Source organism: Mustela erminea, chromosome 20, assembly GCF_009829155.1.
Source record: "Mustela erminea isolate mMusErm1 chromosome 20, mMusErm1.Pri, whole genome shotgun sequence".
In the NCBI taxonomy this organism is placed as follows: Eukaryota; Metazoa; Chordata; class Mammalia; order Carnivora; family Mustelidae; genus Mustela; species Mustela erminea.
Genome location: NC_045633.1, coordinates 31,388,398 through 31,415,109, shown reverse-complemented (window position 1 = coordinate 31,415,109; position 26,712 = coordinate 31,388,398). Strand labels below are relative to the sequence as shown.

Sequence of the window (26,712 nt, the reverse complement as noted above, 5' to 3'; positions counted from 1 at the left end):
CACCATAAGGACCTTAAGGTGTCATAGGACCTTATGTTTGCCACTCAGTAACAGGCAGACATACAGACACATTCATGCTAATATCACATTCACGGCAAAAATCAGCAACTTAAGAGAGCACTTCTTCCTGCTTGGTCCATAATAAGACTCAGATTCCTTCTCAATACAGCTTTCAATTTTCAAAGAAAATGCATTTATTTGTTGTATGAACATCTAAAAAAGTAGATATTCTGTCTTTTGTCAAAACCCTCAACGCAGAGATCACAGGAACCCCATTCCAAGTCACTTAGTTAGACATTTGAGAACTACTTACTGAGCATATTATGGGAAGGGCAGTATCTGATATTGGGACACAGGAGGAATTTAAAAATTTCATTCATAAGAAAAGGAATAAAGTGACAAGAATAAAATAAAAAAAAATCCGGATAATTCCCTGAAATGGGCAAGCATATTGTTTGCTGAAAGTCTCAATGCATGTTTCTTGAGATAGCAACGTGGTGGTTGTTCAAGTTGGGTACCAAAACGGATCTATCCACGCTTCCCAATCTTAACCACTCCCACTTAAAGAAAAAACTGATTTCCCTTCCACCCACGTTCTGGTCCCATCAGATTATTCTTAATGTCCTCCTTAGGACACTTACAGCTCCACTCCCCAGGCTTTGTTCTGGGCGCAACCTCCTCAGGTAGGAGGGTCGGGAATTGCTCCAGCAGCTAGGGCTGCAGCTACAGGATCTGCTCCCTTCTAGCATCTTCGATAAGAGCCACTCAGCAGATCACCCGGAGGTGGCTTAAAGCATCCCATACCCACAGACCTGTCGAGAGCTGAACAACCTAAGACACTGGTGGGAAGTCTCCTGTCCGGGTAGGATCATCTAACCCTAGATTCTTTACCCTGACTTAACTGTCGGTAGCCTTATCTGCGCTGGGTGTGTCCCACGCTCTAGAATGAGCTGCTTTGACTTGGTGTTTGTCTCCTGGGCTTGGAAAGAAAGAGAGAAATCAAGGTGACAGGGTGAACAGCCCCCTTCCCCACTAGCTCGTGCGGGCTAAACACTCCCTCTCCGGCTCGCCTCTTCGAACACTGGCTCTTCAATGTATCCAGCTCCTCCAACACCAGAATATGTGGGCTTCACGGGGGCAAGTCGAGAATCCTGCCTTTCCAAGAACTCAACTAGCCCTTGCGGTTGGAGACCGAGAACGAAGTCCGGAGGTCTTGCAGACCGAAGAACGAATGAAAAGAACGGACTTGGGGGAGAGCAAGCTTAATAGGCCCAGCGCCTTCCTCGTCCCCCACTCCAGGCCCAGCTGCACAACCCCCTCTGGTCCTCCTGGCCCTCCGGGCCCTGGGGCTGCCGCACGCCCAGAATGCCCGACCGCCGGGCTGCAGCTCGCCGACGAAGTCAGAACTTAAGTCTCCCCGCGCCGCAAGCGAACGCGGACCTCACCTCTCCGGCGTGAAGGGCCGCGCAGCCTCACGGGCGCCTCCCGGCTTGGCTCCTCCAGCGACGGCGGGCGAGGGCTCCTCGCGTCCTCTCTAGGCGTTCGGGAGCGAGCTCCGCAGCTCTATCGTCGGCCCGAGGCGCGGCGCGCGTCCCGTCGTGCCCCGCGGCCAGGCCCGGACCGCCTCGGCGCGCCCTCGCGTCGCGGAAATCCTGCGGCGGCCGTGCTCGCGCTCAGAACCGGCAGCGCGCGCAGGCGGGAGAGCCGCCGCCCGACCGGCGCGCGCCCGGCCGGGGTCCCGAGCCCCCAGGGGAGCCGCCGCGCTTTCCCCAACCAGCCGCCCGCGGAGAGCCGGCCGCGCCCGCGCCCGCGCCCGCGCCGGCGCCTCGCCGCGACTCCGACCCCGACCCCGACCCCGACCACGACCCGGACGCAGAGAAGCGGCATGGAAGCCGAGGACCTGCAGGAAGACCTGACCTGCTCCATCTGCCTGGACTATTTCGAGGACCCGGTGTCCATCGAGTGCGGCCACAACTTCTGTCGCGGCTGCCTGCTCCGCAGCTGGGGGCCGGGCGGCGGCTCGTTCCCCTGCCCCGAGTGCCGCCAGCCGTCGCCGTTCTCCTCGCTGCGGCCCAACTGGGCCCTGGCCCGGCTGACCGAGAGGATGCGGCGCCGGCGCCAGGGCCCCGTGCCCCCCAGCCAGTGCGGCCGCCACTGGGAAGCGCTGCGGCTCTTCTGCGAGGACGACCAGCGGCCCGTGTGCTTGGTGTGTAGGGAGTCCCAGGAGCACCAGGGGCACACCATGGCGCCCATCGACGAGGCCTCCTGCAGCTACCGGGTGAGCGGGCCGTAGCGGGGCTGCAGCTCTTCCCGGGAAGGCTTACCGTTGACCTTATGCTCATCCAAGCACCCACGAGGTGGCTGCTCTTCCCCTTGAAAGTACAGTCCCCCCCCTGCCTCCAGGTGCAAAGAAGCTAAAATCCTCATCGCATAGATCCTCAGAGCTGGGCTTAAAACTGGGATGGGGAGGGTCTGCATAGAATTTTCAAGATACGGGCTCCCGGCAGCTCCTAGTTTAATAAGACAGTCACACCGACAGGGTGTATGCCCGTGCTGTCCGATAGAAACAGGATGCAAGCCACGTATGTAATAAAACTTTCCTAGTGGTACAAAGAAACAGGTGTTGCTAATAGCTATGAAAAGTTATCAGTGAGATATTTTACTTTGGTTTTTCATAATAGGCCATTGAAATCTGTGTTTACATGCATGGCACGTGTCAGTTGGGACCATCCACATTTTGGGTGCTCACCTGGCTGGCTAAGGGGGGCTGTATTGCACCGTGCAGGTGTATACCTACAGGTGTAACAGACAGCTGATGATTTGGGAAATGTCAGGCATGGAGTGATGAAGCTGGGATTTGTTCCCAGCTTCCTCCATCAGTTGGGGAAAATCACGTAATGTTTGAATTTGGAGATTATCTGTGCTACCTATTTTATGGGTTAAGGAGTTTCCGTTGCATAAATCAGTTTATGTACTCTGCTCCAGCCCCACTGTCTTCTTGCTTTTGTTTCAAGCCTGTTCTTTCTCTATCCCGACCTTCCATCCTTTACATCTTTTTAGCTTTTAGCTTGAAGACCTTCCTTGATCATCCTTTCCAGAGTAGTCCTACCCCCTTCTATGGTGTAACGCCAGTGGTCTCCAACAGAATTGGTTTCTAGTAAGTACTGGTTGAATACACGGGTTTAATGATACAAGTTAAAGTGTTTTATAAACTATGAAATGCTGCACAGTTATTTTTTTTTAAAGGATTTTTAAAAAGATTTTATTTTTTTATTTTTTTGACAGATATAGATCACAAGTAGGCGGAGAGGCAGGCAGAGAGAGAGGAGGAAGCAGGCCCCCTGCTGAGCAGAGAGCCCGAGGCTGAGCCACCCAGGCGCCCCATGCTGCACAGTTTTCTCAATTGTGCAAAGTGGCACAATATGCAAAGTGGCAGTACAAAGTGTACGTCCACTCAGTACCTTTGTACTGTCTAGGTACTAGGTACGAGGTACTAGGCATTGTTCTAGGATCTGGACATAAACGGATAAGAAAGTTAGAGCCCTTGTCTTGTAGGGGACACAAGCACGCAGACCAAAAATTTCAGTATGTGAGTGGATTATCCAAGTTTGTATGAAGGACATGGCTTCCTCAGTGAGGAGTCAGTGGGGAGTCAGAAATGGTTTCACGGAGCTGAATGTGAACTCACTCTTGAAGGGTCAGTACAATAGGTAGGGAGGGGATATTCAGGCCAAGGGAACAGTATATTCCTTGGTATCGTGGCTTAAAATGGCATGTGATAATTGTGCGAGGACCGGAAGTTGCTCAGTTCTTCTGGAATGTAGGGGGAGGAAGAGTACTGGGAATTAGTGTTGAAGAACTGCTTGGTGTTGCCCTCCTGCCACCTTGTGGCAGTTTCTGTTATTGCAGGGAACGAGTTTTCTAATGTCCCCAGAATGCCCGGTTTTATTCATGGGCCCTAGTCAGATTCCAACTGTGGCAGGATTCCAAAAGACTTAGGAAGAGTCTTGGACTAGAACCAACGATATGGGATATTTCATGCATACTGGAATTGTTAAGGGCTTTTAAAAAATTGAAAAATTCTATTTAAAAGATGATTGTTTTTTCATTATTAAGTAAAAGTGAAAACTTGAAAAGAAATCTTGGTGCCATTCAAAACAGCTCTCTGATCAATACATCAGATTTGACAGTGATCACAAAGTAACAGTTATATCATTGATAAAGGAATAAAATTACTGGAAATAGCTTCTGAAGTAGCAGGATTATATACCTATTTAAGTTAACAATTAAGGGTAATAAATGGATTACATGTTAGACTACACTGTATTAGAAAGAAATCTGCACAGGTGATTTGGTGATGTACAACCTAATTTTATCCCCCCCCATTTTATTAATTAATTTTTTTTTTTAAGATTTTATTTATTTATTTGACAGAGAGAGATCACAGTAGACAGAGAGGCAGGCAGAGAGAGAGAGAGGGAAGCAGGCTCCCTGCCGAGCAAGGAGCCCGATGTGGGACTCGATCCCAGGACCCTGGGATCATGTCCTGAGCCGAAGGCAGCGGCTTAACCCACTGAGCCACCCAGGCGCCCCTCCCCCCTCATTTTAATACGCAGTTTCCAAGCAAACATAAATTTTATAACACCAGTAGACCCTCATCTAGATTCTGCCATTAGCATTTTACACTGTGTATTGCCTACCTATCCATCTTTTCTCTGTGTCCATCAATTCTTACTTCCTTTTGAGACATTTAAAGTTTTTTTTTTTTTTTTAAGATTTAATTTTTTATTTGACAGATCACAAGGAGGTGGAGAGGCAGGCAGAGAGAGGGAGAGGAGGAAGCAGGCTCCCCGCTGAGCAGAGAGCCTGATGTGGGGCTCGATCCCAGGATGCTGGGATCATGACCTGAGCCACCCAGGCACCCCAGAGGCATTTAAAGTTAATTGCAGACTTCCTCCTACATTTTCACTTGCATACATTAATCACACTTAACATGTGTTTGTGGTATTTTTTGAAGTTACATTTCATACAATTAAATACGCACATCTTTAGTGCACATTTGCTGAGCTTGGACAAATGCATATCCCTGGGCACCCCAAATCCTTCTCAAGATAAGCAACATTCCCAGGGCTCCTGATGGGTTCAGTCGGTGGAGCCCATGTCTCTTGATCTCGGATTTGCAAGTTCAAGCCCCAGGCTGGGTGTGGAGATTACTTAAAAGTAAAATCTTAAAAAAAAAAGGTAACAGTATCATCACCCCAGAAGCTCCGCCACCCACTTCTCAGTTAATCTCTGCCCCCTCCCTCAACCCTCCCACTGTTCTAATTTTTTTTCTACTGAACATGACTTTTGCCTGTTCTGGAACTTCACATAAATGGAATCTTATAGTCTGTACTTCTCTCTACAGGCTCCTTTTGCTCAGTGTATCTTGGGATTCACCCATTTTGTGCGCATCAGTAGCCCGTATCTTTTTACTGCTGCATCGTATTCTGTTCTGTGACCGTAGCGCAGTTTACGCATCTTTCTCTCCCTGCGTACCTAAGCTGTGTCTAGTTTTTGGCTCTTAGGAATAGAACTGATGTATCTCATACAGGTCTTTTTGTGGACGCACACCTAGGAGTAGAACCGCTGGGCCTGGGATTGATGTGTCTTTAGTCTGATGCCAGACCTATGCCTAGAGCTGCTGTTGCCCTTGACATGGCCACCCGAGTCCTGTGAGAGCCCTGGGTGCACCACAGCCTCGCCAGCTTTGGAGCCGTCGCTCTTTCCAGTGACCTCACTTTGTTTTAGCCATTGTTATTTGAAAATGATCAGAAGACAAGTGACACATACTAGTTTTCATGCTTTTCCTAGGGAAGAATTAAAAAAAACCTTGTCATGCTTATTTCTGAGTTCTGTTCATTTCTTTTTCTTTTAGCTTTTTATTTTGACACGCATTCACTCTTCAGGAAGCTGCCCTGGGCCACTCTGCGGCCTTTGGCAGTCTTTGCCAGATTTTATTTACATTTTCTATTGCTTTGGTGTCGAAGAAGCCATCCTTTTTTGTTTTTTCACTGGCCACCACCCAGCTTCTTGGCAGGATTTTCATCCTCTACACCTCCCTTAAATGCAGTTGTTCCCAGTTCCAGCCTGGACCCCCCTTCTTGATAGACTCTTACTGGGGGATTTTACTCACACCCTGGCTTCACCTGCTGCCGGTGCTCTACCCCCCCAATCTGCTTCTGCAGCTCAGATCTCTCTCTCTCTCTTAAGATTTTATTTATTTATTTGACAGAGATCACAAGTAGGCAGAGAGGCAGCAGAGAGAGAGAGAGAGAGAGAGAGAGAGGAGGAAGCAGGCTCCCTGCTAAGCAGAGAGCCCAATGTGGGGCTCGATCCCAGGACCTTGGGATCATGACCTGAACCGAAGGCAGAGGCTTTAACCCACTGAGCCACCCAGGCACCCCCCCCCCTTTTAAAAAGATTTTATTTATTTGAGAGAGAGAGCATATGAGGGTAGGGGGAGAGGCAGAGGGAGAGGGAGAAGCAGACTCCTCCTCTGAGCAGGGAGCCTGACATGGGCTTAATTCCAGGTTGGGATCATGACCTGAGCCCAAGGCAGACGCTTAACCGGCTAAGCCACCCCGGTGCCCTGTAGATCTCTTTCTTGACCCTTAGCTGCTAACTAACTGTACCCATTGGGATATCCCCCACACAGCTCAAACTCAAATTTTCAAGTCAAATATGATTTCCCACCTTTCATTTACATACCGCTCATTTCCCTGTATTTCCTAATTTGGTAAATAGCTTATAGTCCTTCTAGTTGTCAAGCCAGAAACCACAGGCTAAATCTGGACTCCTTCCTCCTGTAGACATCTGGTTACCAGTTCCTGTTGGTTTTCCTTTTTTTTTTTTTTTTTTTTTAAGATTTTATTTATTTATTTGACAGAGAGAGATCACAAGTAGGCAGAGAGGCAGGCAGAGGGAGAGAGAGGAAGCAGGTTCCCTGCTGAGCAGAGATTCCCCGATGTGGGGCTCGATCCCAGGACCCTGAGACCACGATCGGAGCTGAAGGCAGAGGCTTAACCCACTGAGCCACCCAGGTGTGCCCTGCCCCCCTTTTTAAAAGATTTTACTTATTTATTTGAGAGAGAGTGAGAGCATGATGGGGTTGGGGGATGGGCAGCAGAGGGAAAAGCCGACTGCCCGCTGAGCAGGGAGCCCAATGCAGGGCTTGATCCCTGTTTCGGGACTCCGGGATCATGACCTGAACTGAAGGCAGATGCCAAACCCACTGAGCCACCCGGGCCCCCCACCTGCCCGTTTTCCTCTTTTGTGTACACCTCTAACCTGCCTGCTGCTGTCTGAGGTCACGTTTGACCTTCTGCTACCAGGTGCTTCCCCTCCACAGACCACCAATTGACTCCTTGTATTTTGTTAACAGGTCATTCAGGTATAAATGTATGTATTTATAAAGATTTTATTTATTTATTTGACAGAGACAGCACAAGCAGGGGGAGCAGCAGGCAGAGGGAGAAGCAGGCTCCCCAGTGCGCAAGGAGCCTGTTATGGGACTTGATCCCTAGAACCTGGGATCATGACCTGAGCCAAAAGTAGCGGCTTAACCAACTGAGCCACCCAGGCACCCCATCATTCAGGTTTTTAAGTTACAAAATGGTACATGCCTCATGTAGAAAATCAAGCAAAACAGAAATTTATGAAATTTTTAGTCCCCTTGCCCCAATTTCCAAGACATTTCTATTCCACAGAAATAACCAGTGTTAATAATACTTAGGTATGTATTCTTCTAGCCTTTCCTCCTATTTAAATACTAACATACACCCAGGGGTACCTGGGTGGCTCAGTTGATTGAGCATCGGCTCTTGATTTCATTTCAAGTCCTGGTCTCGGGGTGATGGGATTGGGCCTGGTGGAGGGCTCCACGCTCAGCGGGGCATCCGCCTGCTGTGCTCGCCCTCTGCTCCCTGTCCTGCTCAGGCATTACCACTCTCTCTCTCTAAAGTAAATAAAACACACATAAATACATTCATATTTTTTCTTTTCAAAACAAAATTATACAATACTATTGTCTAGCAGCTTAGTTTTTTTTAACTTAACGATGTCAGTATATCGAGAGCTACCTGAGATTGGCATTAGAGTAGCAAAACACCATAATTTATTTAATAATTCCCCGTTGATGGATAATGAACCATGCTGCAGAGAACAGTACTGTACCTATTAATATGTATTATTTTTGCCAGTGCTTCATCGCGCAGGTTATTGGAAGTAGGCTTATGCATTTTAAATGATTCTCAGTCCTTTCGGTTACCCTTCACAAAGATGGCACCCTTCTTTTGTTTGTTTTTTGGTCTTTTTCTTGCATGAGAATTGATTAATTAATTTTTTAAAAATTACTAATGGTGTACTAGGTGTTGGCCAACTGAACGGACGATGGCACCTTTTTACAAAAATCTGTCACCACTGCAGTATCAGAGGCTTCCCTTGCCAATATTAGGTATTTATTAATCCTTTATTTAATAGTTTTCATTTTTTGCCAACCTAATAGGCAGACTCTGTATAGTGACTCTTAGAGTGTTGTGAAGGTTTCAGCCCGGAATACTTCTTATGCCTCGGTCTGTAGCTGTCCTGAACATTTTCTCCATCTTGTTCCCTGTTTGGATTAGGTAGTGGCTTTTAGCTTTTGAACAGGCAGGGTGCTGGCGGAGAGGGGGATTTCTCTGATACGCGTTTCTGCCGCAGGAAAAGCTGCTTAAGGCCCAGTGCAGTCTGAAGGACAAGATGAAGAAAGCCATGTACTTTCAGGACATCGAGGTGAAGAATGCCACCGTGTGGAAGGTAACAGCAGACGCCGAGGGGGCAGTGCTTGCCCCGGAGGCCCCTTGGTGGTGTTGGGAAGAGTTGTCAGACTCCTTGCCGATGAGGTGACAGAACAGGTGACAGGCTCTCTACTGACCTGTGGTTTCGGGGGATGGGACTTTCACATGCTTTATCCCCATGTCTCTAAGCTAGTGCCCCTCTGCTTCCCACTTTTTCCTAACTATATTCCTAGGTCGTTGCTGGTTTGGGCCCACGGCATCATGGAAAGTAAATGCGCTTTGCTTTGAGAGAGACTCATTTAGTTGGGAGGGGCGATGCGCTCTGCTGCACATCGAAAGGTTTAACAACACTAAACTGTCAGTGTCCTGGAGGCTGAACTAAATACTGAATGTGAAAGTGTATTCTAGCTCAAAGGGCATACGCACGAGGCGTTGCCATCAGTGGGAGAGCCTCCCCTGTTAGGAAACACGAACTCATACTCTACAGGCTAGTGCAGAGATGCCACGTCCTAGAACTAGATGAGCAGAAGTCTGTGGGTTGTGGGCCGGGCTGGGGCTCTCTGGGGCGGAGATCAGGATGGGAGCCCCATGGGCTGTGTCGTGCGCTCGGCCAGTCCGGGCCGGGGCTGAGCGCATCTCCTGTGGCTGTAGGAGAAGATGAAGAACCAGCGGGTGAGACTGAGCGCCGAGTTCGCAAAGCTGCACCTCTTTCTGGAGGAAGAAGAGCAGCTGTTTCTTCAGAGACTGAGCGAAGAAGAAGAAGAGACGACGAAGAAGCAGAAGGAGAACACGTTAAAGCTCCATCAGAAAATCACGTCCCTGAAGCAGCTCATCTCGGAGGTCAGGGAGAAGAGCGAGAGCTCGACCCTGGAGCTGCTCGAGGTGAGGCCGGCCGGGGGGTTGGGGGGGGTCCTGAGTGGCGCTCCTGGGGCTCCGCTGGTCTTCAGAGCTATGGGCCTTTCCTCGGGAGTGGGTGTCGGAGAAGAAATGTTTTCTCTCCTTTGGTGATTATGTTGCTACTATCATCAAAGAACCAAAGATTCACCTTTCAAGGGTAATGACTGTGAAAGTCAGGTGTGCTGAGCTCAGGTATTATGAGACACCTGGGTTCACTGGGGCCCACGGTTTGTCTAGGATCTGAAGCGCATCTGAGACTTTTCCATTCATCGTATTTGTCCATTTGTAATTCTTTGTTAGAGTAGTAAAACAAAGCACACCTAAAAATCACAAAGTAGATAACTGTCTGGACAGTTTTTAAGATACATCTATCTTTTTTTACTAATTTATTATTATTTTTTGAAGATTTTATTTATTTATTAGAGAGTATAAGCAGGCAGAGTGGCAGGCAGAGGGAGAGAGAAGCAGGCTCCCCACTGAGCAGGGAGCCCGGCAAGGGGCTGGATCTCAGGATCCTGGGATCATGACCTGAGCTGAAGGCAGACGCTTAACTGACTGAGCCACCCAGGCGCCCTCTAACTAATTTTTAATCATTACGATCAAAACTTGATAAGAACTTTGCTCTTAGCCCCAGATTTTGATTGATAACATTCATTTAAATAATTTCTAATATCTAGCAACTTAGGAGTGTCTGGCTGGGTCAGTTAGCAGAGCATGTGGTCTTGATCCTAGGGTTGAGAGTTCAAGCCCCACATTGGGCATGGAGCCTCCTAAAGAAAAAAAAGTTAAAAAAAAAAAGTAATTCATTAGTCCTTAGATTTGGGACTTAAGCCAGTTTATTAGCAGTAAGTCCTTTACCTTTGTATCCTCATCAGGTAAATGTCCTTCTAGCTCTTTCCATTTTCGGGTAGGATCTAACATTTGTGACAGTCTCTTTTTTTTCTGCTGGGTTGATTCGCCTTTGGTCTTAGAGCCCTCAGAACCTCTCTTTCTTCCATATGTGACCGAAGAGGAAAGAACTATTGAAGGGGTCCTTCAATCTGTGATTACATTTTTTTTTAAAAAAGATTTTATTTATTTGTCAGAGAGAGAGAGAGAAAGGGCCCAAGGGGCTCGATCCCAGGACTCTGGTATCAGGACCCGAGCTGAAGGCAGAGGCTTTTTCTGCATCAAGTGAGAGGACCATGTATGTGGTTCTTCTCTCTTCCCTTATCGATTTGTTCTATCACATTGATTGATTTGCGAATGTTGAACCATCCTTGTAGCCCAGGGATGAATCCCACCTGATCATGGTGGATAATCTTTTTAATGTGCTGTTGGGTCCTGTTTGCTAGGATCTTGTTGAGAATATTAGCATCCATATTCATCAGTGATATTGGTCTGAAATTCTCCTTTTTGGTGGGGTCTTTGCCTGGTTTGGGGATCAGGGTAAGGCTGGCTTCATAAAAAGAGGCTGGAAGTTTTCCTTCTGCTTCAATTTTTGGAAACAGCTTGAGAATAGGTGTTATTTCTTCTTTAGAAAGTTTGGTAGAATTCCCCAAGGAATCCGTCAGGTCCTGGGCTCTCGTTTTTTGGGGAGGTTTTTGATCACTGCTTCAGTCTTAACCCATTGAGCCACCCAGGTGCTCCACGTTCTTTCTTTTTTGCTTATCAAGAGACAGCATTCTCTTCTACCTTTAAGGAAGAGAGACATAGGAACCCACTCACCAGTTACTTTCAGCAGGAGGTTGCTAGCGGGATGTTATATGCCATCTAAGTGTAATAATTTATAAGAATTGTCTGGACCTTTCTCAACGTGCTTGAACCATGAAGTTCTGGTTACATATCCAAATGTGTACTTTAGCAGAATCTTTGAAATAACACATTTAAATAGTTTTTTTCAATATAGATTTAATATCTGCTCAGAATCTGAAACCTCAAAGGTGCACATGAACCAGAAGGCTTACAAAAACGTCTATCAGCCAAAATAAGGGCAAGGGTAGGGAAATGTTTCACGAACATAGAGCTGGATCATAGTATCTCAGGGCCTAAGAGAACTTATTTTACTGATGTGTTCACCCATCCATTTTTTCCTTTATTCCTTCATTTTTAGCCTTTAAGTCACTTCCATTCTTGTAACTATAGACACATTAAAAAAAAAAAAAAGAACTATAGGAACATCAAAAAAATACCGTTGTTCCTAAATTTTACCTCTTACTTGAATGTGTTCTTGCACAATACTACAGTATTGCTTTGGTTTATGTGTTTTTAATTTATTCATTGATTTAATCTTACTGCATTCTTCCCCTTGCTTTTTTCCTTAGGCACTCACTATGTCTTTAAGATCCATTTCTATTGCCGTATGTACCTTGGACCCATGTGTCCATCCACCACATTTTGCCATTCCTTCCTCCAGTGATGGAAATCCAGGTTCTTCTAACACCATTACCACTACCATTAATGCTTCAATGACATCATTAACATCTGCTCTTCCAATTTTTATAATTCTTATTTTCTTTTTTTAAAAAAGATTTTATTTATTTATTAGACAGAGATCAAAAGTAGGCAGAGAGGCAGACAGAGAGAGAGGGGGAAGCAGGCTCCCTGCTGAGCAGAAAGCCTGATGCAGGGCTCGATCCCAGGACCCTGGGATCATGACTTGAGCTGAACACAGAAGCTTAACCGACTGAACCACCCAGGTGCCCCTATAATTGTTATTTTCTTAATTAGTTCTTGGGGTTGCTCTTTAGCTCTGGTTCTTTCTCAGCCTCCAGAACTGGCATGCTTAGCCCATCTACACTGACCCTTTCTTTTGCTGGTAAATGTTTTTAAGCTCTACTTTCCCCTGTAAGTATTACTGTGTCCACGGATTCAGACAGCATCATTTTTAATACAGTGCAATACAATAAATCATAAACTTGACAGATTATCACCAAGGGACCCATCTATGGAAACACCAGCCAAATGAAGTGATAGGACGAGTAGCTTGGGCCGGGGTGCTAGACACCCCCCGCATGGCCCCGTCAACACCCCTTCCCTTTTCTGTGAGGCTGCTCTTCCTCTGGACTTCTCATGCAGTTTTGTCTTGCCTCCTTTTTAACAAGAGTCTTCAGTACGTGCTGCTTTTTCCTGACATCATGTTGTGTGACTAACCCATGTCACTGTAGATGGTTGTTTGTCCATCACTGCGGAGCACTTTGCAGCCTGGAGAGATCTTGTGCTCCCCACAGGCAGCGTTGGAGACATTTTTGGTTGTCACAGCTCGGGGGCGGCTTTTACTGTTACAGAAAAGCAGTTAGGAACGTGGTCCACCCTTCTGTCTGTTGTGTGTCTGTGAAAGCAGTTCCTGGTCACAGGGCGGATGTTGGTTCATGTTCCAAACCATTTCCCAAAGTGCTTGCACCAGTTGCCATGGTTCCCGGCAGTGAGAGAGAGAGAGCCCACGGCCCTGTCCGCTCGGCCCTACTTCGCATTGTCAGGTCTTCTATGTCAGCCATCCCAGATGCAACAGCATGTTAGCTCAGGCCCTCAGTCAGCACCCCTGCGCCCTGCTCCAACGGTAGCTGCGTTCCCCTACTGACCAATGAGTTTGAGTACTTATTCATGTGGCGATTAACCATTTTGATACTTCTTTTTTCTAAGGCTTTCTTAAGGTATCATGTACATATCTTATAATTCACCCATTTGAGGTGTACTTTTTTGTAGCTAAGTAAGTGATTTTACCAAGTTGTGGAAGTCTTGGTTGTGGAACTGGGCTTACCAAAGTCCAGTTCTAAAACATTTCCATCTCCCCAGTAAGACCACATAGTGCTTGTTTATAGCTGATCTCTGTTGCTGCTTCCAGCCTCAGACAGTCTGGTTTCTGACTCTAGATTTCCTTTTCTAAGTATTTCTGTAGATAGAGTCATACAGTCTGTGATCTTTTGTGTATGGAATCTTTCATTTATACTGTTTCTGAGGCTCATTCATGTTGTAGCATTCGTTAGTATTGTATTTATATTCCTCTTTTTATTCCCGAATAGTATTTCACTATAAAATATGTCACATTTTGTGGATTGGCTCATGAACTGATGCACATTTGGGTTTTTCCACCTTTTGGCTATAATGGATGATGCTGATGTGAACAGTCGCCCGCCCCTCTTTTGTCTGGACATACACTTTCGTTTCTCTTGGGTGGACGGTAGGAGCGGAATTGCCAGGCTGTATCGTATATTTAATTTGTTAGAAACTACCAAACTATTTTCCAAAGAGGCTGACCATTTTGTATCCTCACCACATTCTCACCAACACTTGTTACTGTCTGTGGGTGAAAGAGAATGGATGGAGAAGTAGGCAAAAAGCCAGGAGAGAATTCGTGTCGAAGTGCCAAAGGAAGAAGAGTAGGGTTTCAAGAAAGGGATTGGTTACCATTGTCGAACAGCGCAGAGGGGTCCTGCGAGGAAAAAGACACTGTGTGTTCAGTCCATTGGGTTTGGCAGCATGAGATCACCCGTGACATTAGCAAACGCGACTGATGTAAAACACCTGCTCACAAAGTTGAGTATCAGATCTTGGGAGGAGGAGACGTAACTTGCTTATGTTTTTCTTCTCTTCACAGAATCCAAAAGATCTGTTGACCAGGTATGAGCTGCTGCTTTTTCATGGGGCCCTGAGTAGAGGGGAAACAGGCCTGGGCTCCAGAGAGCAGTCTGGGCACACCTGGGAGTCGGTGGAGGAGGAGTTTCCACCGCTCGCTTTCGCAAGGGGGAATGGGCACGTGGTGGTCTAAGCTTTGGGCTTGGAGCTCTCAGTGGGAGTTGGGGGCCTTGGCTGCCCGAGTTGTCTCCAAAAAAGAGTAGCCTTCTCTGCTTTCCTTAGGAGTGAGAACCAGGATGTGGACTATTCCCCTGAAGTTTTAACGGTGAAGAATGTGTGCCAGATTCCAATGATGAAGGAAATGCTGAAGCGATTCCAAGGTAAGCAAGGTTGCATCTCCCAGAAATCTTTCATATAAGAGAATAAGCACTGAGAAGAGTCTAGAAAAGAAAGAGGAAATAGAACATAGGGCCAGCAGGAGGGTCAGGAAAAATGATGATAACTAGAATACCTGGCTATATGCTTCATTCAGGAAACATTCACTTAAGGTAAACCATGCATTATTAGCTGCTAGCGATACAGAAAGAAAAAGACCTATTCTAGGAATGTAAGTAAACTGGAGAGAGAGACTCCTATCATTTGCTGTAACATAGTGGGATCTCCTGTTTTTCATGGTACGAGTAAGACACCATGGGAGGTCAGAGAAAGAGCTCTGTTGGGGATGAAGCAGGGAAGTTTTCACACAAAGGTGACATCGTTCTGGGATTTGAGGGACGGATAGGAGTTTGCCAAGTGGAAAATGGAGGTATACTCGTGTAAGCAGAGGGAGCAGCAAGAGCTAAGCTGTGGAGAGAACAGAGGAAGGGTATCCGAAGTGACTAAACTGTAAGGTACGTTGTGGGGAAAGGCAGGAGCTGAGGTGGATACGGTGAGTGTAGGAAAGTCTGAAGATAAGGTGACTGGATCTCTGGGGACATGCTGAGGCTTGTCGGTGTTGTAAACACGACACAGGCAGTTCTCTTGCGCACATCACTGATGAGGAACCCTGTGGTGGTAGCTGTCTACTAAGATGAAGTAATGGGGCCTGGATTTCCGCTTCGGCCTGAAACTTAGCTAGCTGAACAAACTAAAACAAGACAGACACAGGACCTGAAGTAACTGTTTTCCCAACCCTGGATGTCAGGCAGGCAGTACAGGACAAGGAAAGGCAAAACAGATGAGGTGAGCTCTGGGATGGCTCCAGCCTTCAGCCTGACGAGCTTCCGGGCCATCGCAGGGGGCGGGGAGGGTCGTGGAGGCGCAGCCAGGTGGAGGAGTGGGTTGAGCCCAGGGAGGACAAAGCTGGGAGAGCTTGGAGAGCACTGGCCAGAGTACTGGCGAGGAGAGAGCCATCCAGGGGGCGGTGATCTACAGAGGTGGCCCCTGAGTCTTTAGCAGAATACTGACCAGCAGATGCTTGTGAAAAACCACCTCAGGCTGAGGAAGGACGTTTCCAAGATGATTAGAAGGAACAGTTCCTAGTGCCCCCACAGAGCCCAAACAATGCCTGGTCCTAGCAGCCTGACTAGAAAACTCCTAATTCCTGGGAAAATATTGCCTCATTAGTGGACCCACCTTATAAATCATGAATACCAGCTCTGAAAGGATCAAATTATTTCCAGGTAACTGCATCCCAGGACAAAGCTCAAGAAGATTTTATTATTTTTATTTTTTATTTTTTAAAGATTTTATTTATTTATTTGACAGAGAGAGAGAGATCACAAGTAGGCAGAGAGGCGGGCAGAGAAAGAGGGGAAAGCAGGCTCCCTGCTGAGCAGAGAGCCCGATGCGGGGCTCGATCCCAGGACACTGAGATCATGACCTGAGCCCAAGGCAAAGGCTTAACCCACTGAGCCACCCAGGTGCCCCTCAAGAAGATTTTAAAAAATGAGTACCTGATGTCTGAGATCCAGTCACAATGTCTGAAATCCAGTCAAAGATGACCAGGCATGCAAAAAGGTCGGAAAGTATGACACATGATGAGAATAACAGATTGAAATTGACCCAGGATTGACCCAGACGTTAGAATAAGCACAGAAGGACTTTAATCAGCTATCCTATAAGAGGTATTTGGAGATGTGGAAGATCTAAAAAAAAGTCTCAGATCAAACCTCTGGAGGTAAAACTACAGTGATGCAGAAGAACCCACTGGTTGGGATTAATAGAAAAAAAGATGATTGAATTTGAAGGTGCACCAGTGGAAGGTACAAAACGAATGCAGAAAAAAACCCTTAAAACGTGAAAAGAGCCTGGGTGAGCTGGAGGACAATCTCATGCAGGCTTATGGGTGGTAAGTGGGATCCTTGAGGAGACGAGTAGGATGGGGATGAGACGGGGAAAATATCTGAAGGAATAATGGCCCCAGGGCCCCAGGGTGGCTCATTCAGTTATATGGCTGCCTTCAGCTCAGGTCATGATCTCAGGGTCCTGGGATCAAGCCCTATGTCGGGCTCCCTCCTCAGCGGGGAGTCTGCTTTTCTCTCTGCTCCTCCCGGTCCCACTCCTTTTTTTTTTTTTCCTCTCTCTTTCTCTCAAATAAATAAAATCCTAAAAAAAAAAAAAAAAAAGTCTCCAAATTTTCCAAATTTGGTGAAGACCATAAGTCCACAGATTAAATAAGGTTGATAAGCCCTCAGCACAAGAAATATGAGGGGAACGACACCAAAACCAGGGTAAAGAGAACATTTTTGATGCAAGAAGAGGAAGGGAACATGTTAAATGGAAAAAAAAAAAAAAGATGATGTCCCATTTCTCTGAATTTACCAATCGTATAAGAAATAAATATCCATTCTACATGAACTCTTAACAAAACACTAAAGAGGGAACAATGCCTAATTCAGTCTCCACGGTCTGCATTATCATGATACCCAAATCAGACAGACATTACAAGAGAAAAGGGCTATAGATCAGTGTCCTTCATGGACACAGAAGAATTCTGAAGGTAATTTTAGCAAATTGAACCCAACAACATATTTATAGATAAAGCATCATAACTGAATGGGTTTTACTTTAGAAAAGCAGGTTGATTTAACATTTGAAAAACCAGTGTAATTTATATCAGCAAACTAAAAAAAGGAAACCTATATGATCACTTCAGTAGATGCCGAAAAAGCATTTGTTAAAACCTAATATCCATTCCTGATTTAAAAAATTCTGGGTGTTACTACTGGGTATTTACCCCAAAGATACAAACGTAGTGATCCGAAGGGGCACGTGCCCCCGAATGTTTATAGCAGCAATGTCCACAATAGCCAAACTATGGAAAGAACCTAGATGCCCATCAACAGACGAATGGATAAAGAATATGTGGTCTATATCTACAATGGAATACTACGCAGCCATCAAAAGAAATGAAATCTTGCCATTTGTGACGTGGATGGAACTAGAGGGTATTATGCTTAGCGAAATAGGTCAGCCAGAGAAAGACAACTGTCATATGACCTCCCTGATATGAGGAAGTGGAGATGCCACGTGGGGGGTTTGGGGGGTAGGAAAAGAATAAATGAAACAAGATGGGATCGGGAGGGAGACAAACCACAAGAGACTCTTAATCTCACAAAACAAACAGGGTTGCTGGGGGAAAGGAGGTCGGGAGAGGGTGGTGGGATTATGGACATTGGGGAGGGTATCTGCTATGGTGAGTGCTGTGAAGTGCGTAAGTCTGGCGATTCACAGACCTGTACCCCTGGGGCTAATAATACATTATATTTTTTTAAAAAAAAATTCTGGGTGTTATACGCAAATAGTGAATTGTTGGACACTCCATCAGAAACTAATGATGTACTATATGTTGGCTAACTGAACATAATGAAAAAAATACATAATACATAGCGGGGGGTGCTAGAGGTCTGAGTGAAGATGGTGGCAGTGAGATGGAGAAGAGGCAGAGAATCTGAGTGCTGTTTCAGAGGTGGAGTTAATAGGACTTGTGACGAATAACCTGTCCAGGGTCAGAGAGAAATAGGAGTCAGATAACCTTAAGATTTCAAGGGTGTGAGTGTTCGGGTAGAGGCAGCGCCCTTGCTGCTCAGAGAACACAGAGGACAAGAAGATGTCTGCATGGGAAGGGGTAGGAGTCCCAAGAGGATGGAAGGGACTTTGAACGGTCAGGGGCCCCTTGGAGATGCCCAGTGAACAACTGGAACGAATGAAGAGAAAACTTGTTAATAGTGTCACCTCTGTGTCCCAGTGCAAAGCACCAGCCAGTCCGCCATCTTGGTCTGGTCCTGATTGAGCAAGTCAGAATCTGGTCATGTTTCTCCCAGTTTGATGCTGATTGTGAAGACTTGGGGCCACGAACTAACGAGCTCCCTGTTTTTAGGTCTTAGTCCTTTGGAGCAGAAGGGAATGAAGATTTCACCGTGCTAAGGCCACACTGGGGCCTGCCAGGCCCGGCCAAGGATGAGTTGAGAGGCGTTGCGGAGGGGGGGGTGTCTCATCGCTAACAGTTCTTGTCTGGAGATGCACACCACTGAGGCTGGGAAAGGGATGCTTCTGGAGGAGGGCTGCTGGGAAGCTGTCATGTTCTAAATGGCCACTGTCATTTTCTCTGCAGTGGCTGTAAGTGTCGCTGAAGGCACGGCTCATCCCAAGCTCGTCTTCTCCCAGGACGGGCGATTCGTGAAAAATGGAGCATCAGCCAGTTCTTGGCCCTTGTTTTCCTCAGCCTGGAGCTACGTTAGCGGATGGAGGAATTCTCAGAGGAACGCACCGTTCGTGGGCAGATTTCAGCACTTACCCTGTGTTTTGGGAAAAAACGTTTTCACTTCAGGGAAACATTACTGGGAAGTTGAGAGCCGAGATGGCCTGGAGATTGCTGTGGGGGTGTGCCGGGAGGACGTCATGGGGCTCGTCGATGCTTCAGAAATGTGCCCCCATCGGGGCATCTGGGCTATCTCCTGGGGTTCTGCTGGCTGTCAGCCCCTGACAGGCTCTCCTGGAAGCCCTACCAAGCAGGAGCCCGCTCTTCACCGGGTGGGCGTTTTCCTAGACTTTGGGGCCAGGGACATCTCTTTCTATAGTGCTGTAGATGGCGCACATCTGCACACCTTCTCCTGTCCGGTCTCCCACCTCCGGCCATTTTTTTGGTTGAGTCCATTAGCATCTTTAGTCATCCCGGCAGTGACGGGTGGGAAATGAGCCTCTTCCTCCCCTGCCCCAGGAATCTCCCCCTGTACCCCAACCTGGGGACAGGCATCCCCTGGCCCTCTTCTCTCATTTCCTGTGCACTGGCCCAGGGGCACACCCGTCCTGTCCGCTCGGATTTCAGTTTCATGTTCTGTTCCGCTCTTTGCGTGAGCTCTGCACACACCGGGATGGCGGACCCCATCGGCTGCTTTTCCAACAGCCACTTGCTCCATTCCCCACCTTCTCTTCTGGTTCTTCCCGAGGGAACTGTTGGCTGAGCACCGTCCCTGGGTGGCCCCTGTGCGGCAGTGCTGGCCAGTGAGCTGGAATGAGACATTCCAGGTGATTCTGGGGAAAGATTCTGTAGCTTTAAAAAAGGTGTTTGAGGAGGCACAGCCCCTCTTCTGATGTTAGCAGCTGTCTAGGAACTGAGGAGAGCACAGTGACAGTGCAGAGGAGGAAGAAATAGGGTCTCTGTTGGCATTTTTGGGCTGTTGGAATTTCCTTAATCGGAAACTTACTATGGGAGATGATTGCTCTCTTATCATATAAGGGAATTAAGGTTGTCTTTGGTATAGGATTGTCTCACTTTCCCTGAAACTGGACAACTTCGTAGACTCCATTTCTGTTCAGTCATATAATTCTTCTTCTGTCCTGGAAGTACTGATACCGCTTACTTTTCTGGATCAGAAAGTTGAGGACATCTTCCCTTATTCTGCCTGCACGGTTACTCCTCTTCACCTGACCGTGTCTGTGCCCTCACTATGTTCATTTTGTCACCCGTCTGTCAGATTCTTACATTGTTTATGCAACGAATTAATGTCACACCTAAAATAGGGGGAGGCACTTGCTAAGGGCTCAGACTCAGACTGTGCCGCTGGCCTCTTCGGTAACGCTTTCCTGCAGAAGCTTGGTGGGACAGGGAAATTAAAATCCTCTTGTAAGTAGGAAAACAGAACTTTGGAGTAACTTAGTCAAGGTTAGCTGGCGGATGGGAGTGTTGGGCTTAAATCCAGATCTGAGCTAAAACCATGTGCTCTTTTCTGTGTTTATGTGTAAGCATTTATTGAATACTGATTATAGGTCAGCATTATCTTTGTTACACATTTTTAATCTATGCACTTTCCCCCATTTTACCTTCTTTAGATTATAAGCCCTCAGCAGATTGTAACAGGTGCTGGGTAATTATTTTAAAAATAATGGTGGGCGTCTAGGTGGCTCAGTTTTTAAGGATCTGCCTTTGGCTCAGGTCATGATCTCGGGGTCCTGGCATTGAGTCCTGCATCGGGCTCCCTGCTTGGCGGGAAGACTGCTTCTCCCTCTCCCACTCCCCCTGCTTGTATTCCCTCTGGCTGTATCTCTGTCTCTGAAATAAATAAAGTCTTAAAAAAAATAAAAGTAAAGATTGTTTCTCTCTGGTTGTAAAAGGCACTTATAACAGAAAATTTGGAACATACAAAAAGTGTGAAGAAGCTGAAAATGATTGATAATCTCACCACTTCTAGCACTGTAATGGATTTCCTCCCAGATTTTCAGTAAATTTTACTGGTAGTGATTGAACTGGGCTTCTCACAAGGGAGAGGGAGAGACCGGGGTGAGGTTGCCACAAGCCACCTGAGGCTGCTTGAAGTTGGAGAAAGCAAGGAAGAACCCTTCCCTAGAAGCTTCCAAAGGAGCATGGCCCCACCAACACCTTGATTTTTAGACTTCTAGCCTCTAGAACCGTGAGACAATAAACTTGTGTCATGTCAAGCCACCTGGTTTGTGGTTTGTTACAGAGCCTTAGGAAACCAGTACCCTTGCCCTTCAGGACTTCTTACAGTATCTAGCATACTCATTTCCAGTCCTTGGGAAACCCATCACTACCTTTCTCCTCTGGGGATGTTGAGCCAGGTTGACTGGTTCTATTACAAAGTCTTGCCCTCTGACTTCAGGTGGGCTTTTGAGCTGCTTGGTGAACCAACTTCTTCATTTTTTCATCCCTGGACTTCCTTTCACATCTCTGGTGGCAGTGATTCCAAACCATTTCCTGCATTCTCAAGGCTTCACGAACCCACCTTCCTATTATGGTGGGGAGGCAAACTTGACTTCTCCCAGTCTTAGGTTTGCAGCTGGGGCTCTAACAAAAAGTCAGATTAATAAGGGAAAAACAGCTTATTAACACACACAGCACACACCATGCAGGAAAAAAACCCCAAATGAAGAGTTACTCAAAGTGGAGGCTTAGAATTCTGGCTGACGTAATACTTTTTAACAAAGAACAGTACACTTGTGGAGAAATGACAGGACAATGGAAAAACAGTCTTAGCCTGCAAAGGGTGGCAGAGTTCGGCAAAGTAAATGCAGGTGAGAAAACAGATGGACTAAATGTTTGCAGATTCCTTGTTGGCGTGGTCTCCAGGAAAGGAATTGATATCCTGCCGTTTGGCAGGAAAGGAGGAGCTTTTCCTGGGTTTGCTGCTCTTAATTGCCTTTAGCTCAAAATGATTGTTATGCCAGAGAGACCTATTTTGGGCTGACGCATTCTGGCTTCCTTCATTATTATTAAAGAACTTGCATCTTTTACTGAGAAAAATACTCTTTCTCTACCTATTTAATAAATTTTTTTTTCTCCTCTTAGGTGTCTTGATATTGCTCCTCTCAGGTATGGGATGGGAGACAGGTATCATATTTACTAAAAGTGGACTAAACTCTTACGATGCTTCTGATGTACAAACAGGATTGAGAATGAACTCGTAGTAGTTTTCAACGTTACCTAGGGATCTCTCTGAGTCTTTACCATGTTAATACGTTATGACTTACAGAGGATTTCTCAAGCTTACTCACCATGGAAACTAGCCCAGGGAGCAGCAACTGAGACTTCCCAGAAGACAATTTGGCAATGACTATCCTACACTTTCTCCAGATGATCTTGGCCATCTTTCAAACTGCACTTGCACTGTATAAAATTGGTGTTTCTTTATTTTTTTGATTTTTTTTGTAATTGTATTTTTTTCAGTGTTCCAAGATTCATTGTTTATGCACCACACCCAGTGCTCCATGCAATACATGCCACACATTTAATGAAGTTATTAATATAGTTGAGTTTAAATCTATCAACTTGCTTGTTTTAAAACACTTTTGGTTTTTCTCTACTACTCTTCTTGTGCTTTCTTTTGAGCTAATAAAATATTTAAAATTTTTGTTTTATCTTTTGGGTCTCCTTAGAGCTATACTTCTATTTAAAAAATAAAAGGCTTTAAATTTGATGTTTTGGTCAATTTTTCTTCAACAAGGGTGGCAAGAATACAGAATAAGAAAATTATAGGCTCTTCAATAAGTGGTTTTTGGGAAATTAGACTCTTACACAAAGAAACTTAAAATGGTTTAAAGAATTAGATGTAAGATCTGAAGCTGTAAAACACCTAGAAGAAAACATAGAGGAAAAATCTTGGCCTTCGCAATGATTTCTTAGTTATGACACCAAAAGTACAGGCAGCAAAAGCAAAACAAAAACAAAAACAAAAACAAACAAAATAACCCCCCAAAAACAACAAATGGGATTACGTAGAACTAAAATGTTGCACAGCAAAGCAAATAATCAAAAAATGAAAAGGCAACCTATGGAATGGGAAAAAATACTTGCAAACCATGATCTGATAAATGGTTAGTAACAAAAATATATAAGGAATTTCTATTTTGATGAAGTCCCAAAAGTTTATTTTCGCTTTTGTACCACTCAATACCAAAAATCAAATAACCCTATTAAAAAAGGGCAAAGGGTCTGGGTCTAGACATTTTCTCAAAGAAGACATACAAATGGCCAACAAGTACATGGGAAAAGTGCTCCAATGACTAATCATCAGGAAAATCAAATCCAAACTGCAATGAGATATTGCCTCACATTTATTTGGATGGCTATTATCAAGAAAGCAAAAGATTATAGGAAACAGCATGGAGGTTCCTCAAAATGTTGAAAATAGAACTGCCCTATGACCCAGCAATTGCACTACTGGGTATTTACCCTAAAGATACAAATGTAGTGATCTGAAGAGGCACATGCACCCGAAAGTTTATAGCAGCAATGTCCCTACTAGCCAAACTATGGAAAGAACCTAGATGTCCATCAACAGATGAATGGTTAAAGAAGATGTGGTATATATACACAATGGAATACTATGCAGCCATCAAAAGAAATGAAATCTTGCCATTTGCAACAACATGGATGGAACTAGAGCATATCATGCTTAGCGAAATAAGTCTTTTTTCTTTTTTTAAAAAATTTTTTATTTCTTTTCAGCGTTAACAGTGTTCATTGATTTTTGCACCACACCCAGTGCTCCATGCAATCCATGCACTCTCTAGTACCCACCACCTGGTTCCCCCAACCTCCCACCGCCACCTCTTCAAAACCCTCAGATTGTTTCCCAGAGTCCATAGTCTCTCATGGTTCACCTCCCCTTCCAGTTTCCCTCAACTCCCTTCTCCTCTCCATCTCCCCTTGTCCTCCATGCTATTTGTTAGCTCCACAAATAAGTGAAACCATATGATAATTGACTCTGTTTTCTATCCCTTCTCTCTCTGCTCTTTCAGGACTCCAGTTATATGTATACTAGGCTGTTTAAGGTTGTTAAGCTCAGAGATGCTCTGCTCATTGATTTTTTAGTTTAGACTTTTTTCTGTCTCATTTCATTTTGGATAGCTTTTATTGCTATGTCTTCATACACCAATATTTTCTTTTGCAATGTCCAATTTGCTGCTAATTATTCTGAATTATTTTTCATTATAGACATTGTAGCTTTCATTGCTAGAAATGTAGTGTGTGTGTGTGTGTGTGTGTGTGTGTGTGTGTGTGTTTTATCTTTCTTGTCTCTACTAACATGCCTAATCTTTCCTTTAGCATTTTGAACAGAATACAGTTGTAGTAAGTGCAAGGTCTTTGCTAGTTCTGTCTGATCTAAACAACATAGTCAATAAGATACTTCAAATTGGTGTACTGAATATCAGTTCTGGGTTGGTTTCAAGTCACAGATTTTTCTATTTATTATGGGTAATATTTTCCTGTTCCTTTGCATGCTTTCTAATTTTTCATTGGGTGCTAGACCTTGTGAATTTTACCTTGTTGTGTCCTGGATATTTTTGTATTACTACAAATACTTTTGAGCTTTATTCTGGAATGCAGTTAGGGTATTGGGAATTGAATCCTTTGGGGTCTTACTTTTTAGGATTTTCTAGGCAGAACCATAGCAGGGTGTAGTCTCTGCCTGATTATTCCTCAAGAGCCTTCAGCATATCACACCAATACTTTGAAACTGGTTTTCTGGTTTGGTGGTGAGGACAGGCACTACTCCTGGCCTGGCCCAGGTCCAAGTACTGTTCCAAACTTTAGGAAGTTGCATCAAACACAAATGCTCATCAGTATTCTGCTAAATATCCAAGGGAAAGCTCCTGCACATCCCTGGGTTTCACTCTCTGTGCAGTTTTTCTCTTTCACATACTCTGCTCTAAAATTCCAATAAATTTGGAATTTTCAGATTATCGACTCTTATCTTCTCAACTCAGGGGGTTGGCTTGTTTCCACTGGTTTCTTCCAGCACTGAAGCCTGAAACTCTCAAGGCAGGGATCTCTGTCCTTTTTAATTTTTTAAAAAAGATTTTATTTGTTTTTGAGAGAGTGAGCACGAGTGGGGGAGGGAGGGACAGAGGGAGAAGCAGACTCTCCATTGAGCAACGAACCCAATGTGAGACTTGATCCCAGAATCCTGGGATCATGACTCGAGCCAAAGGCAGATGCTCAACTGACTGAGCCACCCAGGTGCCCTCACTGTCCTTTTTAAAAAAACACCTGATGTCCATTGTCTTAAATTGTGGTTTCATACATTTTGAGCAGTTTTTTTTTTTTTTTTTTTTAGTTATTTTAGGCAGAAGGGAAAATCTCATGCATGTCAATCCATCTTCAGAAGCAGAAGTCCCTACAAGGATATTTTACTCAACTAGAAAAGGATTTTTCTTATGCTTGAACCATCTCATTTCCTCTTGTTCTGATTCTGTTTTCACTAGACAACAGGTTTTACATAATTGGATTTCTTGAGGACCTTAATACTTGTCACATTCTAATTAAATTGTGTAACTTGAGTGTGTAATATACATTATCACAAAGTAAAGCAGCTGTATGAGCAGAGAAATTCAAACAGATACGTTAAATTTCTGGCTTTTTCCCTAACCACTCTTGGTAATGTGGTTCTATGAAATTCTTTGTGGTCATAAAACTCAAATCCCGTTTTAGGTGTGGAGAATACATCAGTGAAGGAAACAGACAAATCACTGTCCTCATAGAGGACATATTTTCATGGATAATAAGAGCTTACAGTTACATAGCACTCATCATGCAACAGGCACCATGAAACTATTCGATGGGTTTTAGACGTTTAACTTACTGAATTCTCATAAAACTCTGTGAAGTATAGATTATTTTCACCATCATTTTTCAAGAGGGAATAAGAACAGCTGCTGAAGAAACTTGCCTGAGAAATAGCCAGTAAGTAGTAGAACTGGGGTTTGAACTCAGGGTCTCTGGCCCTATAATCCTCTGCTGAATCATTGCACCACACAGGTTCTCTCAGGAGACTGATGAGGGAGATCTTCTTGTGTTGGTTAAGTATTTCTCTTTTCTTTAGTCTTGATTTATGTCTTTGTCCCCCTAATCTTTCTTAGACTGAGCGGTGGATTAAAGTTTTCCTCCTCCAGCAACTCTCTATATCTCCTTGTATTTCCTATAATTTTCTTTATTAAGTGTTGTTGCTTACATTCTGTAACTGCTGTTATTTTCTTTTTATTTTTAAAGATTTTATTTATTTATTTGACAGAGATCACAAGTAGGCAGAGAGGCAGACAGAGAGAGAGAGGAGGAAGCAGGCTCCCTGCTGAGCAGAGAGCCCCATGCGGGGCTCAATCCCAGGATCCCGGGATCATGACCTGAGCTGAAGGCAGAGACTTTAACCCACTGAGCCACCGAGGCACCCCTAACTGCTGTATTTACATTACAGATTGCACCCATTTTTATAGCCTTTTACAGATTAAAATTTTGATGTTGTATACACTTCAGAGAATGCCCTTTAACATTATAGTATTTTCTTTGTCTTTCGTGCCTTTGGAGTTGGATTCTAATTTTTCAGATGGTAAGATCAGAATCCTTAGTTTTTAGATTTTTCATTTAGTTCAGCCCCTCCTTTTATTTTTAGCTTTATGAACTACTTTTTTTTTTAGAGTTATGTTAAAAAAAAATATTGCGTAGAGTTCA

At 45.1% G+C, this 26,712-nt stretch overlaps 1 protein-coding gene across 1 annotated transcript; it reads left to right on the top strand.

Moving 5' to 3' along the window:
* Window positions 1–1,702: 1,702 nt before the first annotated feature.
* On the top strand, window positions 1,703–20,691 carry TRIM4 (tripartite motif containing 4). The gene is made up of 6 exons (XM_032328303.1): window positions 1,703–2,278; window positions 8,740–8,835; window positions 9,468–9,698; window positions 14,290–14,312; window positions 14,550–14,647; window positions 18,862–20,691. Exons 1-6 carry the CDS (start codon window positions 1,886–1,888, stop codon window positions 19,443–19,445), a joined length of 1,425 nt encoding a protein of 474 aa, XP_032184194.1. The 5' UTR covers window positions 1,703–1,885; the 3' UTR covers window positions 19,446–20,691.
* Window positions 20,692–26,712: the final 6,021 nt, after the last annotated feature.